The sequence below is a fragment of the Salvelinus fontinalis genome, chromosome 11, assembly GCF_029448725.1.
Source record: "Salvelinus fontinalis isolate EN_2023a chromosome 11, ASM2944872v1, whole genome shotgun sequence".
Taxonomy (NCBI): Eukaryota; Metazoa; Chordata; class Actinopteri; order Salmoniformes; family Salmonidae; genus Salvelinus; species Salvelinus fontinalis.
The window spans coordinates 45349113-45366599 of record NC_074675.1 but is presented as its reverse complement, the minus strand read 5'-3'; the positions used below and the strand labels follow the sequence as shown (position 1 = coordinate 45366599).

The 17487-nt window shown below is 43.1% G+C and overlaps 1 protein-coding gene across 2 annotated transcripts; it reads left to right on the top strand.

The window, feature by feature from the left end:
* The first annotated feature begins 393 nt into the window (after positions 1 to 393).
* On the top strand, positions 394 to 15431 carry LOC129865815 (macrophage-capping protein-like). 2 transcript variants are annotated; one of them, XM_055938834.1, is made up of 9 exons: positions 394 to 502; positions 8043 to 8236; positions 10107 to 10261; positions 10724 to 10885; positions 12991 to 13140; positions 13743 to 13829; positions 14061 to 14193; positions 14407 to 14498; positions 14851 to 15431. In XM_055938834.1, the coding sequence occupies exons 2-9, from the start codon at positions 8044 to 8046 to the stop codon at positions 14914 to 14916; spliced, it is 1038 nt and encodes a 345-aa protein (XP_055794809.1). In that variant the 5' UTR covers positions 394 to 502; position 8043; the 3' UTR covers positions 14917 to 15431. The 2 variants fall into 2 exon arrangements, with proteins under 2 accessions (XP_055794809.1, XP_055794808.1); XM_055938833.1 differs by lacking the exon at positions 394 to 502 and adding an exon at positions 3518 to 3869.
* Positions 15432 to 17487: the final 2056 nt, after the last annotated feature.

The window sequence follows — 17487 nt, the reverse complement described above, 5'->3', positions numbered from 1 at the left end:
TAGGAGGTCATATCACTATATAATGGGCACTCAGTCAGGTAAGTGTTCCCCATACAAGGTGTGTCTATGGGAGAGGCCATATGAATACTGGTTAGTTTGGTTATGTTGCTATGGTGAAGGAATAGTGGCTGAATAGTTAATCATTAAGATAAACAAATACTCACAAAGTCATTCACAACTCTTTCTTATTCTATTCTGATCATTTTGTCTCACTAATGCCACACTCTCACACCCTGTTCTTACTCTTTTCAGCCCTTCTGTCACTCTCTGCTTCCTTAGCTTTTCTCTCTCATTACTTTTTCTGCAGTTAATTTTTTTCTGTAAACCAAGGGGCTGGGCTATGACTGTATGAGACAGAGACAGGAAGAATGTGTGGTTGAGATTGTTTGTGTGTGTGTGTGTGTGTGTGTGTGTAGACGTTCCCTTTGCATGACTACATTTCCTCTCTCTCTCTCGCCACAGACGTGTCCTAATCCACTACCTCCACAACTAAAGTTACAAGGTAAGATCTACGAAATAACTCTTACTTTTTTTCTTCACATTTCACTTCTTGTCTTTGTCTTTTTCTTTTCTCCCCAACTTTTCTCCCCAACTTGTACTGAATCTTGCATTCTTTCTTCAAATTAGCTGAGTAATCTGAGGGAACACGGAAACTAGTCACACTTCACTTACCTCCCTTTTCCACCCTTGACTTTAACACCCTCCATCCCTCCACACTCTCTCGATATCTCTATCAATCATATTGTTAGCTATCTCTTCATTCTCCTCTCTGTTTCTCTCTCTCTGTGTACATGTTGTTTATGGACTCTGCTCTGCACGTATTCCTTTATCACTTGTTATCTCGATGTAATTCTTTCTCCCTTGAATTTCATCCCTCTCTATCTCCCTCACACACACCTTGCACGCACACACAAGCACGCACCACAGGAGGTTGGTGGCACCTTAATTGGGAAGGATGGGCTTGTGGTAATGACTGGAGCGGAATTGGTGGAATAGTATCAAGTACATCAAACACAAGGTTTCCAGGTGTTTAATTCCATTCCATTTGCTCCGTTCCGGACATTATTATTAGCCGTTTTTCTCCTCAGCAGCCTCCACTGGCATGCAGACTCACACACACACACACACACACACACACACACACACACACACACACACACACACACACACACACACACACACACACACACACACACACACACACACACACACACACACAGTCAATCTACACACACACCCACTGTCAATTGGCAAATTGGGCTCCCGAGTGGCGCAGCGGTCTTAGGCAATGCATCTCAGTGCAAGAGGCGTCACTACAGTCACTACACTACAGGGGCGGCAGGTAGCTTAATGGTTAGAGTGTTGGAGGTTGCTGGATCGAATCTCTGAGTTAACAAGGTAAAAATCTGTCGTTCTGCCCCTGAACAAGGCAGTTAACCCACTGTTTCCCGGTAGGTTGTCATTATAAATAATTATTTATTCTTAACCGACTTGCCTAGTTAAATAAAGGCAAAAAAAGAATAATTACACTCATATCTCCCTCTGTCTGTCTGTGTATTGTCACTCCCTCTGATTAAGAACGCATGAATGGGGGGCCTCCCGGGTGGGGCAGTGGTCTAGGGCACTGCATCGCAGTGCTAACTGCGCCACCAGAGTCTCTGGGTTCGCGCCCAGGCTCTGTCGCAGCCGGCCGCGACCGGGAGGTCCGTGGGGCGACGCACAATTGGCATAGCGTCGTCCGGGGTAGGGAGGGTTTGGCCGGTAGGGATATCCTTGTCTCATCGCGCTCCAGCGACTCCTGTGGCGGGCCGGGCGCAGTGCGCGCCAGCCAAGGGGGCCAGGTACACGGTGTTTCCTCCGACACATTGGTGCGGCTGGCTTCCGGGTTGGAGGGGCGCTGTGTTAAGAAGCAGTACGGCTGGTTGGGTTGTGCTTCGGAGGACGCATGGCTTTCGACCTTCGTCTCTCCCGAGCCCGTACGGGAGTTGTAGCGATGAGACAAGGTAGTAATTACTAGCGATTGGACACCACGAAAAATTGGGGAGAAAATGGGATAAAAAAAATAATAATAATAAATAAATAAAGAACGCATGAATGACCTGATTGGCTCAGTGACCCCAGCACCCTATCTCTGACCCCGTCTCGCTCTTTAACCTGAAGCCAAATGCCCTCTGCTGCCCAGGGCCAAAGGCCTAGCCCAGCTAACACATAATGTTCTGAGAACCATATGTTGGTGAGAGCGTGGTTGTCCTATGGTTATTTTGCATACAAACTACCCACAATATTCTGGGAATGGTACAGGATAACCAGATAGCTCATAAAGTTCTAAACGCAGCTAGCACATAATGTTCTAAGAACCATATCTTTCTTAAGTGAGAATTTCAGTACTTCAGTATAACATTTCCTACAGTTTCTCATAACATTAAGAAAACTTTCCAGAAAAAAACACAACATTAGTAATGTTCAAAGAAAGTTCTAAGGATGTTATTTAAAAACATACACATTCTGTTCTCGGCATCAACAAAACTCTCTCTATCCTCTATCTTGTTAAGTGTGTTCACACCTGATCTTAATGAGTGTTTTTTCTTTGAAACGGGACCTGTTAGAATAGACTAAAATGAACAGCTTGCATGAGTTTTAAAAAACTGGCATGCTAGCTCTATCCTAGTGGCGCAATGGATTGATTCCATGGACAGAGAACAGAAGATCATAGGTTTGAATCCCACTGATGCCATTCCAAAATAAAAAGTAATTGTATTTGCATGATTAATGCCTAAGCGAATGCATTTCTGTGTGTCTTACGAGTGCTTGAAGTTCAACTAAGCTAGCAGGGTTATTAAAAGTCATAGTGAAACATTCTAAAAACTTTCTTTAATTACCTTCTCAGAACGTTAATAACACCTCCCAGGAAACCATAGCAAAACGTTCTCAGAACCTCCCTGCAACCTAAAAATGTATGTTCCCAGAAGAAACTAAATGTTCACTTCCATTCTCAGAACCTTTAAAAAATGTCCAGTTTTACCGGTCAGGAAGCATATGGCTTTGTTTCCAGAAATAATGGGAAACCAAAAATGTTCGTTCCCACAACTTCCAAGTAAATAAATGTGCTAGCTGGGAGGTTCCTGTCTCTTGGGTTACATCTCAATTATCTTACATGGTCTCCTTTGCTTGTAACCTTGTTTATTTTTGTTTATCACTGATCTGGTTGGGAGAAGCAATGGAGACTAAGGATGTGTTTACAGTAATTGGTCTTTGACCAATCAGATCAGCTCTGAAAAAGAGCTGATGTGGAAAGATCTGATGTGATTAGCCAAAAGACCAATTAGTGGAAAAAATATCATAATTGGACTTGTGTAAATGCACCCCAATTGTACTGTCCTGTCCTGTCCAATCAATGCTCATGAGAGACATGAGATGAGGAAAGGAGGGTGCTCATTTGTTGATTTGTCAGGGACTGTGTACAAATTGCCCTTTGCACCAGTAAGACATCTGTCAGTGTCAAGACGCATCTTCTTTTCCCCTCTCTCATTACCCTGCTCTGGCCCATGCAAAGTGGTTAGGCATTGAAGAGGGGAGAGGGAAGATGGGGGAGCCAGCCCAGCAGTCATCATTGTCGCCGTGGTGTTTAGCGTTTGTCAGGAACCTGACTCTTCCCCGATAGTGCGCCCTTGCCAAGGCTGCTCAGATCATTCTCCGGGCTCACGTTGCCTTCCTCATATAATCTAACCAGGCCAGCTGAAGAGCAACGATACACTCTGCCTCGCCCAGGCCTCCTCTGCCCACTTACAGTCACAAACCCTCGAGCAGCCATCAGGCAGAATGGAGCTGGAGTCAGGTGCGGTGCCGGAGCTAGCCGAAGGGATCATGCAGTTAAGTTTCTCTCGTCTTAACCTCTTCACCACGCTGTCTAAGCGTTGTAACCCTAAACCCTACCGCCGGACACCTGCAGCCCTATGTGCGGTGGTTGGTGTCCCCTTGGCTATGTGTCCTACATAGGCTAGCATGTGTGTTCAAATATTTACTTTTTCTATTTTTGTATCTATCAATCTTTCTCTGACTGGTTACTTTTACCAGCTTGATTTTGTTCTGTTTATTGATTATTTGGAGCTGGCCAATATATTCGATCTGTTTTGCTAATTGGAATTAGAGCGCTTCTGTTTTTTACGAGGGCCTAATGGCCTTGCTGATAGATAGCATGAAGGATAGGCTCTATTTTCACTGGGTTGTTGCTACGTGCATGAACTTCCTTACCTGCACTTCCTTATACCTACATCCTTACCTGTGACGTAGAGACATTTTATTGGTTTAGGTGAATATGTTAAAGTTTTAGTGTGATTGGCTCCGCTATAGTAGTATAAGGAAAGAGGTTGTGCTTAGGGTATCCTGTGATGTGGCTACCCGGAGGTGGGGAAAATACCTGAAAGTAAAAATAATTACTCAGGTGAAAGTCACCTAGTAAAAGTATTTGGTTTTAAATATACAATACTTCAGTATCAAAAGTAAATGTAATTGTGAAAATATACTTATGTATCAAATGGCACCAATTTTTTTTTTTCCCTAATAGCCAGGGACACTCCAACACTCAGACATAATTTACAAACAAAACATGTGTGCTTAGTGAGTCTGCCAGATCAGAGGCAGTAGGGATGACCATGGATTTGTTATCTTGATAAGTGCTTGAATTGGACTTTTCCTGTCCTACTAAGCATTCAAAATGTACCGAGTACTTTTGGGTGTCAAACGCTTGGAGTAAAAAGTACATTTTCTTTAGGAATGTAGTGGTAAAGTACAGATACCCCAAAAAATGAAAAATTATTTAAAGTACTTTACACCACTGTGGCTCACCAACACTGAAACAATCAAATGTATTTAATGAGCCCTTTTTGACATCAGCAGTTGTCACAGGTGCTTATATAGAAACTGAGCCTGAAACTCCAGAGAGCAGACAATGCAGATGTAGAAGCATGGTGGCTAGGAGAAACTGTCTGGCCACAAGTGAAATGTCTCCTTTTAAGTAAGCCTTGCTGAACCTGGTAACCATGCATTTCAATGCCTTGTGATGAAATATGCAATTGTGAAAGATTTCTCTTGAGAAATTGCTCAACCGGATACATTTCATCTAAAGATTGAGGATAGGGAGGAGGACTTTAGCTTGTTGGCACCACTATCTTTCTCAGTAAGAACCATTGGTAAAGACACAGTGGAGTTTTAACCTCTAGGTGAGTGTTTGGAGGGAGAGTGTGAGGCAGAGTTGCAGTTTCCATAGAAGCTGATCAAACAGCCACATTCTTTGTCAATGGGGGTGAAGCTTTAACTAAAAAAGCTGCAGATTGAAGATTTATTGTCTGAAGCTACTCCCTGTAGCCATCATCTTGCTGTCACGCCCTGGCCTTAGTATTATTTGTTTGTTTTCTTTATTATTTTAGTTAGGTCAGGGTGTGACATGGGGTATGTGTGTGTTTGGGGGTGTTTATATGGTAGAGGTGGTGTTGGTGGTAGTGTATGGGTTTGTGTTGAGTGTATGTATCTAGCTGTGTCTATGGGTGTGTAGTTTTCTAGGAAAGTCTATGGTTGCCTGAATGGGTTCTCAATTAGAGACAGCTGGTTTCGGTTGTCTCTAATTGGGAACCATATTTAAGGCTGCCATAGGCTTTAGCTGTTTGTGGGTCATTGTATATGTATATGTCGACGTAAGTAGTTTGTGTGTGCACTTGCGTTTGAAGTTTCACGATCGTTTGTTGTTTTGTTAGTTTGAGTAAGTGTTTCGTGTTCATCTTCGTCTTTGTAAATAAAGAAGATGTATTCATATCATGTTGCGCCTTGGTCCTCTCATTCATGTCAACACGATCGTGACACTTGCCTCACAATACTATGTCGTTGTGCCAATCAAACTTTATCAGTACTGGGTTTTTCACTGGCCCCTGTGAGTGCAAAACTGAAATGAATTGAGAGCATTTTCATTATTTTAGGGGGAACATTTTACAGAATGTTTCCATTTCAGACAGGCTTCTTTCAAGGTTACCCAATACCCAGGCCATTTCCCTTTATGTTATTATAAATACATACATTTACATTTAACAGGCTTTTTAATCCAGAGTGACTAACGGGAGCAATTAGGGTGAAGTACCTTTGACATCAACAGTCGGCTCGGTGCTTTGAACCAGCCTCCTTTCCTAGGCTACCTGCCACCTCTTTGCCAGTCTGGCTCCCATTTTGCATGCTGGTTACCTGCTGTCGGGGTTACCTGCTGTCGGGGTTACCTGCTGTCGGGGTTACCTGCTGTCGGGGTTACCTGCTGTCGGGGTTACCTGCTGTCGGGGTTACCTGCTGTCGGGGTTACCTACTCTCGGGGTTACCTACAGTGTAATTATAGTGCAGCACCACATGTTCTGTAAGAGTTGGGTGTTCTCTTTGGTGAGTGTCACATAGCTGGCCAAAAGGTTTCCAGAATGTACTAACTCCGAATGTTGTAGTTTTGTTTGCTCTAAATAGTTTATAGGACACTAAAAGGTCCGTCTGCATGGCGTGTGTGTATGTACAGTACAGGTGGATCTCAAACCTTTATTTCATTGTGATCCCCCTTAAAGGCTTGTGTGTTATATTTGTTCTGTTTTCCATAGCCTACTCCGTTTCAAACGTCTACCAGTGCACTTACTACAGGTGTAATACACCACATAGTAGGCAGAACCTGCATGCTTATTAACCCATCTGCACCGTACACTTATTTGTTTGGCGTATTATGTGACAGGATATCCCATTGAATGTGGATAGACCATAGAAACAATCAACATGGCGCTGTGATTCAGGGTGAATTATTTCTAATGGACAGCGTCAATACTACCTGTCTCTCAAATGATTCCACCTGCCTGCTGTTTCATAGAAAAATAAATGCCTGGCAAGGGACCCTGTGCACCTACAGTATAGACAAAATCAGCGTGTAAGGCTTGGTGACTTGAGTATAGCCTTTATCAAATGTTTCAACATTGATTTATCTTTGAATATGACTAATTAATTGAATCCGATTGTTACGGGGAAGTAACATTGACACAGGTGTTCGGAGGAATCATAAGTGATTGTTTTTGTCTGAATAACATCAGGAATGCTTAAACATGCCCTGCTACAAATCAATAAAGTATAATATAGCTTTGGCAACTGTGGCTAGAGAGAGGGGAAGATACTTCGTTTTCAGTGTCGGCATGTGAGACGTGATAAGACCTGCCCTATAGACACACCCTCTTTTGTACAATTAATGACTAGTGCATTATGGGTCGGTATGCCTGCTATGGTATTGTATTACCGAACAATGATGTAGCCTATCTACCCTTATGGTCTTTTATCAAGCAACATGCACACACTGTATATAGACTTTCTATTGTGTTATCGACTGTACGCTTGTTTATTCCATGTGTAACTCTGTTTGTTGCACTGCTTTGCTTTATCTTGGCCAGGTCCCAGTTGTAAATTGAGAACTTGTTGTCAACTAGCTTACGTAGTTAAATAAAGCTGAAATAAAAATAACTTGACCCCTCATTTGGGGTCTTATCTTCTAGTCATTTCTACCTTTTTTATTTTCCTTCTTCCGAGTTCCTGCAGAAATAGTTATTCATGTCATGACATGATTATCCTCCACTGCCGCTTTCTGTGTTTCTTGTCTGGACTCTAATATGGAAATAAGTATTCTTGCCACGACAGGTAAAAGCAATTTCCCTTAGTTGACTTTCTGCCACCTCTAGCGGCAACAACTCCCCATGTCTATTTGTCTCACTCATTTCATAGCAAAGAAATACACCTCTTTCCCCACCCCAAACAATAAAACACTCTACTTCTTTACTATCTATTGCATCTTAGCCGCTTTCACTGCTCATCCATATATTTTAGACTTATATATTGTGTGTATTATCCCCCACCTCCCCTGACCCGCTCTCCCATCTCCCTCTACCCAGTGCAGAATGCTCCCTTTCCAGGCAGCCCCCCTCCCCATACTCCTACATCCATCCCCCACCTCCACTGACTCACTCTCTCCTCTCCCTCTCCCCGTACAGAATGTTCCCCAACATGGCAGCACCCGGACAGTTTGGGCCAGAGACGCAGGAGCCGGGGCTGAAGGTGTGGCGGGTGGAGAAGATGAAGGCGGTGCTGCTGAAGCAAGCTGAGGTTGGAGCCTTCTTCAACGGCGACTCCTACCTGGTGTTGGAGCACAGGGGGGACCAGGGGGCCGACCTGCACATGTGGATAGGTGAGATGAAGGAAAATGGATGCATGTTATGTGTCAAATAAGTAGGGTCAAGAGTTTTACTTGACCAGGGTCTGTATTGACAGAGGAGAAATACTGATTTAGGATCAGGTTCCCCTGTCTTATTCATTATGATCTAAAAGGCTACACTGATCCTAGATCAGCACCTTCTCTTATAGAGACTCACGTGGCCATGATAAACTTTGTGCCCCACTAATAAGGTATTGGGCAAAAAAATCTGTAGAACTTTGTAAAAGAATGCTCCACCATTTACCTTTATGGAAGTACAAGACAATGTTTTGATCCATACTGATATTTGCCAGAACTTCAATAGAAACCCCTATAAGAGCCTTTGAGTGTGCTACTCCTCGATCTGTTATTCAATGGGTGAGTTGCGGTCATCATGGGGGATGGGGAGGACGGGGATCTCTGTGTACATTAGTAAGTATGTACATGAGTGGAATGGAAAACTGTCTCTTGGGATAAGAGTCTTTTATCATTTATGGATGGTGTTTCCTACACTCTTAGAAAAAGGTTTCAAGAGTTCTTCTGCTGTCCCCATAGGAGAACCCTTTTTGGTTCCAGGTAAAATCCTTTTTGGGTCCCGATTGGTGCACTGCATCGCAGTGCTTGAGGCGTCACTACAGACCCAAGTTCAAACCTAGGCTGCATCGCAGCCGGCCGCGACTGGGACACCCATGAGGCAGGGCATAATTGGCCCAGCATCGTTAGGGGAGGGTTTGGCCGGGCGGGATGTCCTTATCCCATCGCGCTCTAGCGACTCCTTGTGGCGGGGCGGGTGCATGCACGCTTGCTTCGGTTGCAAGTTGTACAGTGTTTCCTCCCAAAAAATTGGTGTGGCTGGCTTTCGGGTTAAGCGAGCAGTGCAACTTGGCAGGGTCGTGTTTCAAATAAGTGGATTCGGCCACACCCGTCGCTGACATGTGTTAAATCGAGCACACAGCCATGCAATCTACATTAATGCCCATGATTTTGGAATGAGATGTCCGACGAGCAGGTGTCTACATACTTTTGGTCATGTAATGTACTAGCCAACCCACTGTGTCCACACCATATTAACCTCTGTGCGGTTGACAAGCGAATAACCTGTGTGCTAATGGTGATGACATGACACTGACCCAACAATATGTGAGGGAGGAGACTAAGACTGACAGATGGAAGGATGATGACAGAAGAAGGATGGGGGGGGATTAAAGAAGAGCTCCCTAAGGAAGAAGGGCTGGGTTGTGTGTTCATAAAAAAGGGCTTTTACTACTCAAATGTGGCTGTTTCCAGCATGTATCTGGTGCTTGAGTAACACTAAGCTGATTGTCAGTGCTCCTCTCTAAAAGCCCCCCCCCCTCTACCCTCTCCCTGTCCTCTGTGACCCCTACACCCACCTTTCACATGACCCCGGCCCGACCCCTATATGGCCTTTATTATTGTGGTCCACTTTTCCTCACTGGCTAAAGGTCCTGACGTTTCTCCGCATGGGCGGGATTCTCTACTAACGCACATGCTCTGCTCTAGGCTGCTCGCTTAATAAAGTTATATCAAGCTGAATGTCTGCAAGATCACATTATGATAAGTACAGAATATAATAACGTAGTATACATTTATTTACCTGTAGCTCACTCATTCGGTTTATGCATGTACCTTTCTCCTTTTCTGTCCTCCTCCTTTTTCAATTCTGTTATGTAGGCAGGCTTCCTCCATCTTTCTCGCTCCCTTGACCTCCTGATTCTTTAACTCTCCTGTTTCTCCCTTCCACAAACCGCTGTTCTCCCTCCGCTATGTGTCCGTCACCCCCCCCCCCCCCCCCCCCCCTCAGAATCACAGAACTCACCCCTCCCCTAACTTCCTTTCCCTCCAGGTGAGAAGTCATCTCGCGATGAGCAGGTGGCGTGTGCCATGCTGGCCACCCAGCTGGACAGCTTCCTGGGTGGTGACCCCATCCAGCACCGGCAGGTCCAGGGCTACGAGTCTCCGGAGTTCATGAACCTCTTCCCCAGGGGGGTCAGCTACAAGGTGAGCAGGAGAATAGTCCTGGTTCATACTTACTGACAACACAGGGCCCATCTGTTTAAGAAATGTACTTGCATGGGACTATGTGCAAACTTTTGTGTTTCTCTTGGACATCAATGCGTGATTTCCTGTAATCCATGTGTTTCCCACATTAGATTTGGGCCCACTGAGTCATGGATGTGTATCTAAAGTGTTAGGATTGAATCCTCTACTGATGGCTAATGGACAAAAAAAAAAAAAATCTGGGATTGACATGACTTTACAAGCACTACATTTCATGACCTCATCACATGCTTCTGATTTGTCATATCATTCCACATCTCTCTTGTTGAAGCGATAGCTAGTAAATCCTTAGACTTCCTGGTTAGATACAGATGTTGAGAAAATCTAACACACATTTTCATATTGTAACCTTTTTCTCTTCTTTTTCCTTTTCTTCACTCTCTCCCTCAATCTCACGTGTAGGAGGGTGGTGTGGAGTCTGGCTTCAGGCGGCCCCAAGGCGGGTCAGGGCCGGTTCACAGGCTGTACCAGATCAAAGGGAAGCGGAACATCCGTGCCAAGGAGGTGGAGCTGAGCTGGGAGAACTTCAACAAGGGAGACTGTTTCATCCTGGACCTGGGAGAGGTGAGCGGGGGGAGGGAGGTGAGAGTGTGTGTTACTAATTCCCTGCGGGAGGCTCTTAGCAGTGAGGGCTTGGAGAACTATATTACATTGTTGCCTTGAATGGCACATTCCTTAATTAGTGATCAGTAAAGTAGACCTACTAAATCGTACTGTGCATTTGGAAAGTATTCAGACCTCGACTTTTTCCACATTTTGTTACAGCCTTATTCTAAAATGCATTTAAATGTTTTTCCCCCCTCAATATCCCCTCAACACAATATCCCATAATGACAAAGCAAAAACAGGTTTAGAATTGTTTGCAAATGTATAAAAAAAAAATGTTTTATTTATATATATATATATAACATTTACATAAGTATTCAGACATCTTTACTCAGTGCTGTGTTGAAGCACTTTTGGCAGCGATTACGTGTCTTGGGTATGACGCTACATGCTTGGCACACCTGTATTTGGGGAGTTTTTCTCTGCAGAGCCTCAAGCTCTATCAGGCTGGATGGGGAGCATTGCTGCAGAGCTAGTTTCAGGTCTCTCCAGAGATGTTCAATCGGGTTCAAGTCCGGACTCTGGCTGGGCCACTCAAGGACATTTAGAGACTTTTCCCAAAGCCAGTCCTGCATTGCCTTGGCTGTGTGCTTTGGGTTGTTGTCCTGTTGGAATGTGAGCCACTGTCTGAGGTCCTGAGCGCTCTGGAGCAGGTTTTCATCAAGGATCTCTGTACTTAGCTCCATTCATCTTTCCCTTGATCCTGACTAGTCTCCCAGTCCCTCCTGCTGAAAAAATCCCCACAGCATGATTCTGCTACCACCATGCTTCACTGTAGCTGTAGGGATGGTGCCAGGTTTCTCCCAGACATGACGCTTGGCATTCAGGCCAAAGAGTTCAATCTTGCTTTCATCAGACCAGAGAATCTTGTTTCTCATGGTCTGAAAGTCCTTTAGGTGCTTTTTGGTCAATTCCAAGTGGGCTGTCATGTGCTTTTTACTGAGGAGTGGCTTCTGTCTGGCCACTCTACCATAAAGGCCTGATTGGTGGAGTGCTGCAGAGATGGTTTGCCTTCTGGAAGGTTTTCCCATCTACACAGAGGATCTCTAGTGCAAATTATACTGTTTTCAGGTATAATAAAATCATGATTTTATCATTTGCTGACGTTATGTTGCTGGGTGGAGTTAATGGCTGACAATGAGGAAATAATGTCTGGGTTTTTGCCATTTGTGAGATCATGCTTGACTCACCTGCGTTTTCAGCCTGGGGTAGTTCATCTGTTGGATGAAGTTATCTGCCATTTTCAGGGCCTCCCTCTTCTCTGCATTTGCTCCCATACCTGTCAATCAGTGGGATAATGGTCTCACCATGTCTTACCTCAGTCTGACCCATAGAGGTCTCAGTAATGCCTCGACATCATAATGTATATTCACTTTATTCAATACAAACCCTGATATTAAATTAGCATTTCATTAGACAAGGCCCCTTTCCCTCGCTTGCTCAATTTGGCCAGACGGCCAGCTCTAGGAAGAGTCTTGGTGGTTCCAAACTAATTCCATTTAAGAATGGAGTCCACTGTGTTATTGGACTTTCAATGCTGCAGAATTCTTTTGGTACCCTTCCCCAGATCTGTTCCTTGACACAATCCTGTATCGGCGCTCTACGGACAATTCCTTCCACCTCATGGCTTGGTTTTTTTCTCTGACATGCATTGTCAACCGGGGGACCTTATATAGACAGGTGTGTGCCTTTCCAAGTCATGTCCAATCAATTGAATTTACCACAGGTGGACTCCAATCAAGTTGTAAAAACATCTCAAGGATGATCAATGGAAACAGGATGCACCTGAGCTCAATTTCGAGTCTCATAGTAAAGGGTCTGAATAATTATGTAAATAAGGTATTTGTGTTTTTAAGTTATACATTTTCTAAACCTGTTCTCTTTGTCATTATGGGGTATTGTGTGTAGCTTGATGAGGGGAAAACAATGTGTTTAATCAATTATAGAATAAGGCTGTAACATTCCTTAATGTGGTAAAGTCAAGGGGTCTGGATACTTTCTGAATGCACTGTATATGATTCACTTCAGATGAGACAATAAAAAAAACGTCTTTATGTCTTTAGACCATATTTTCCTGGATCGGCTCGCAGGCCAACATGTTTGAGAAGCAGAAGTCGCGTGAGATCGCTAGCCTGATCCGTGACACTGAGAGACATGGCAAAGCACGCATCACTGACATCAATGAGGGGGAGGAGACGCCGGAGATGCTCAAGGTAAAATCGCCGGCTTAGTCCTTTACTCCCAAAGCAAATGAAAACAAAGTCAGACCTCATGCACAGGAGGCTTCTGAGGGGAGGACAGCACATAATAATGGGCGGAAAGAAGCAAATGGAATGGCAAACACATGCAAGCTACAGTGTGTGTGATCAATTTGATACCATTCTGCTCCATCCATTACCATGACACTCCTCCCCAATTAAGGTGCCAACAAACTCCTGTGACCTTGAGACTTGTCAATCCTGTAATGTCTAAGCGTATTTAGAGACTTTGAAATCGAGTATAGGAAGGTAATGGGTCGATAGTTAGTCATGCAACTATTTCTTCAATTTTGTTAACTGACTGGTCTCCTTACACTTTGTTTTGTGGGCTGAGGTTGCTGATATAATTTGAGGATCTAACTTTAAAAATATATACAAACCAGTGGAGGGAGTATGGCTGGAATGGAGTAAATAGAATGGTATCAAAAACATGGTTTTAATTTGTTTACCATTCTACTCCATTCCAGCCATTTATTTTGAGCCGTCCTCCCCTCAGCAGCCTCCACTGATAGAAACCTCACCACAATCCATGTTCCACTCTGCCCTGTGACTGACAGGTGCTGGGACCAATGCGAGAGCTGGCAGAGAGCTCTCCAGAGGAGGACAGTCGTGCAGACGTCTCCAACTCCGCCTCCCTCTACAAGGTAGCTGGACAGTACAATTCCATTGGTAAACAGTTCTCTCCAGAACTGTTCTATTGCATCACATCATTACTGTTGGATAGTTCACCCCAATTACAGAATTTGAGAGATTTTGGATTATAGACTGCACAGCTATACTTTGGAGATCTTTTTTTCCAAGATAAACAAGATTTTTGGGGCAAACTAGTTCACAAATTAACTGAAAGTCATGGCCTGTGTTGCTGTCTTCCACAGGTGTCCGATGCGACAGGTCAGATGAAACTGACCAATGTCTCGGAAAAGAGCCCATTTGCCAAGGACCTTTTGGTGCGCGACGACTGCTTTATTTTGGATAATGGGGCCAACGGAAAGATCTTTGTTTGGAAAGGTGAGGAAAGCACGTGAACCTCGACTAACATTATGCTCTGTGAAATTTATCCCTAGAATGTCTGAGATATCCAATGTCTCATGAAATACTCATTTAAATCGGGGTTTGTATTGAATAAAGTGAATATACATTATTGTGTCGAGGCCTTACTGAGACCTCTATGGGTCAGACTGAGGTAAAACATGGTGAAGCCATTATCCCACTGATTGACAGGTATGGGAGCAAATGCAGAGGAGAAGAGGGAGTCCCTAAAAATGGCAGATAACTTCATCCAACAGATGAACTACCCCAGGATGAAAACACAGGTGAGTCAAGCAGGATCTCACAAATGGCAAAAACCCAGACATTATGTCCTCATTGTTCAGCCATTAACTCCACCCAGCAACATAGCGTCAGCAAATGATAGCGTCATGATTTTATTATACCTGAAAACAGTATAATTTTGCGCGTTTTTAATTCCATTTAGTCAAACCGAATCCCATGTATGTCTTCTTCCATTGTCACACTGCAATGTCCATTGTGTTGTGTAACCACTAACTAGCAGGTCATGAACCCAGTATCATAAATGTTTTATGCATATACAATGGGGTGGTTTATGTGTGTGACGCAGTAGATACAGTCATGACCGTGTGGTCAAATCTCTGTACTCTCTTACAGGTGGAGATACTACCACAAGGGAGGGAGACGATCATCTTCAAGCAGTTCTTCAAAAACTGGAACTGAACTACAATGGCTATCGGAAGAGGGTCTCAATGACGCCCTCGCAAAATATTATGAAATTGCAACCTGGAAAATAAAAGATGTCAATGTTTTAAGTCTTCTCGGGAGTGACAGCATCTCAAATTTAAAAACACATCTTTTTTTTTTAATGCGTTTACTTATATGTATATATTTGTAAGGTACTATACTCACAGAAAACAATTCTTTAGTCATGCTTAGGTCAAATAAACTCCAAATAATAAGAGCATTTATGATGTCACACCAAATGTGACATCATGTCACACCTAAGTCACTACTTCTGGTTCTGACTGGGAAGGAAAACGTGTACTCACTGGTTACTGTTACTAGTCTCATTTAAAGCCAAGATGACATTCCACAAATCCTATAAATTGAATTTGTTTGGTTTAGTCTATTTCTTTTTTACTTTTTTTTACATTTGTTTAAGAATAACGGGACATATTCTACTAATACATGTAGTAGGCTACAGATTATGAAAATAAATGGAAACTGAAACAACACGTACAGTGTGTGGCTTCGTGCTTTGGTTCCTGAAAACTTTATGGCATGTCATTGTCTGTGTCCCAAACGGTACCCTATATAGTGCACTACTTTAGACTAGGGCAGTAGTGCACTACCAGTAGAACTACCAGTAGACTCAACAGTTTATTTAAGTAACCTTCTGTAAAACGTTGGGGTTGTCGAAGAGAGCCGATGTTAATGTCATGTTCTAAAGCTGTGTATCCACAGTGCCTTCAGAAAGTAATCACACCCTTGACTGTAACACTACAAAATGTGGGGGGGGGAAGTTGGATTTAATTGTTATTTTCGGTCAACGATCTACACAAAATACTGCCCCACCTGGATTGTACAATATTTGCCTTTTTTTATTCTTCTTTTTATTCTTCAAGCTCTGAAATTGACCATTGCTAGAAAGCCATTTTCAAGCCAAAACTTTAACTAGGCCACTCAGGAACATTCAATTACGTTTTGGTAAGCAACTGATGTGTTAAGTTATTGTCCTGATTTAATTTCCTTGTGATTTAGTAGACACTTATCAAGAGCAACTTACAGTAGTGATTGGATATATTTTCATACTTTTTCCTGTACTGGTCCACAGTGGGAATCAAACCCACAATCCTGGCGTTGTGGTGAATTTCCCAGTGTCCATTTGTCAAGAAGACTGAACCAGGTTTTCCTCCAGGATATTGCTTGTCCTTAGCTGTATTACATTTCTTACCCCGCCCCCCCACCCAAAAAAACTAGTCCTTGCCAATGACAAGCATACCCATAACGTGATGCATCCACCACTATGCTTAAAAATAAATAGTAATCAGTGATGTGTTGGGTTTTCCCCAAACATAATGCTTTGAATTTGAGAAAGTTCATTTCTTTGCCACATTTTTTTGCAGTATTACTTTAGTGCCTTGTTGCAAACATGATGCATGTTTTAGAATATTTTTATGCTGTGCAGGCTTGATTTTCACACCCAGATCTTTTAGGTTGAATCTGCGCTTGAAATTCATGACTCAATTAAGGGACCTTACAATTACCTGTGTGGGGTACAGAGATGGGGTAGTCATTCAAAAATCATATTAACCACTACTATTGAACACAATGAGTCCATGCAACTTATGTGATTTGTTAAGCACATATTTACTTGTGAACTTATGTAGGCTTGCCATAAGAAAGGTGTTTGACTCAAGACATTTCAGCAATTCATTTTTAAAAATGAGTTTCTAACATTTTCTACAAACAAAATTTCACTTTGACATTATGGTGTATTTTGTGTTGGTCAATGAGACCCAATCTAACTTTAAAAAAAAATTAAATTCAGGCTGTAAAACAGCAAAATGTGGAAACTAAAGGGGTGTGAATACTTTCTGAATGACTGTCTTTGACTGGGGACAGTGTTTGTCCTGAAGTGGAGGTGACCGTTGGTCTCAGTTGGAACATTGGACTCTGGAGATTATTAGGCTAATAATGATCTTTATTCCATTGACGTATGAGCGACACGCACTCCCGCTCTCTCAGATGGATAGATCTCACACACACATAGCCGCCCGCGGGTGCTGACGCTGCTGCAGCACCCCCTGAAAAATCGTATTTTTTTAAAGATTTGTATATATTTTTTCGTCACAAAGTAGTACCTTTCCTAGTCCTTCCCACGGCTATGCGCACACACATACACACACACACACAGACAATTTTCACTTATGGAAAAACATATCCACAAGACCTTGATCAATTTCTGGGCCATTCCTGACACTTTGCCTGGCAACAGTGAAATATTCAGGTGTGTGATGTTTGGTCAGTATGATGCGAAGAGCCAAAGCAAATTCTCAACTGTAATCCATATGATTTAAAATGTATGCTCCCTATTACCTTTTGGTCTTAGTAACAGTAGGGCAATTATTTAGCAGTTCAGATCAGGGAATGCCAACGTGGCAGCTATATGATTGTTTATTCAACAGAGAGATACCCATCATAAAGCAACATTAAACCTTACTCTATCATAGGTAGCTTATAGTTTGCGTCACAATGCGGCACCGATGATGTAAAGATGCGTGTAAGGTC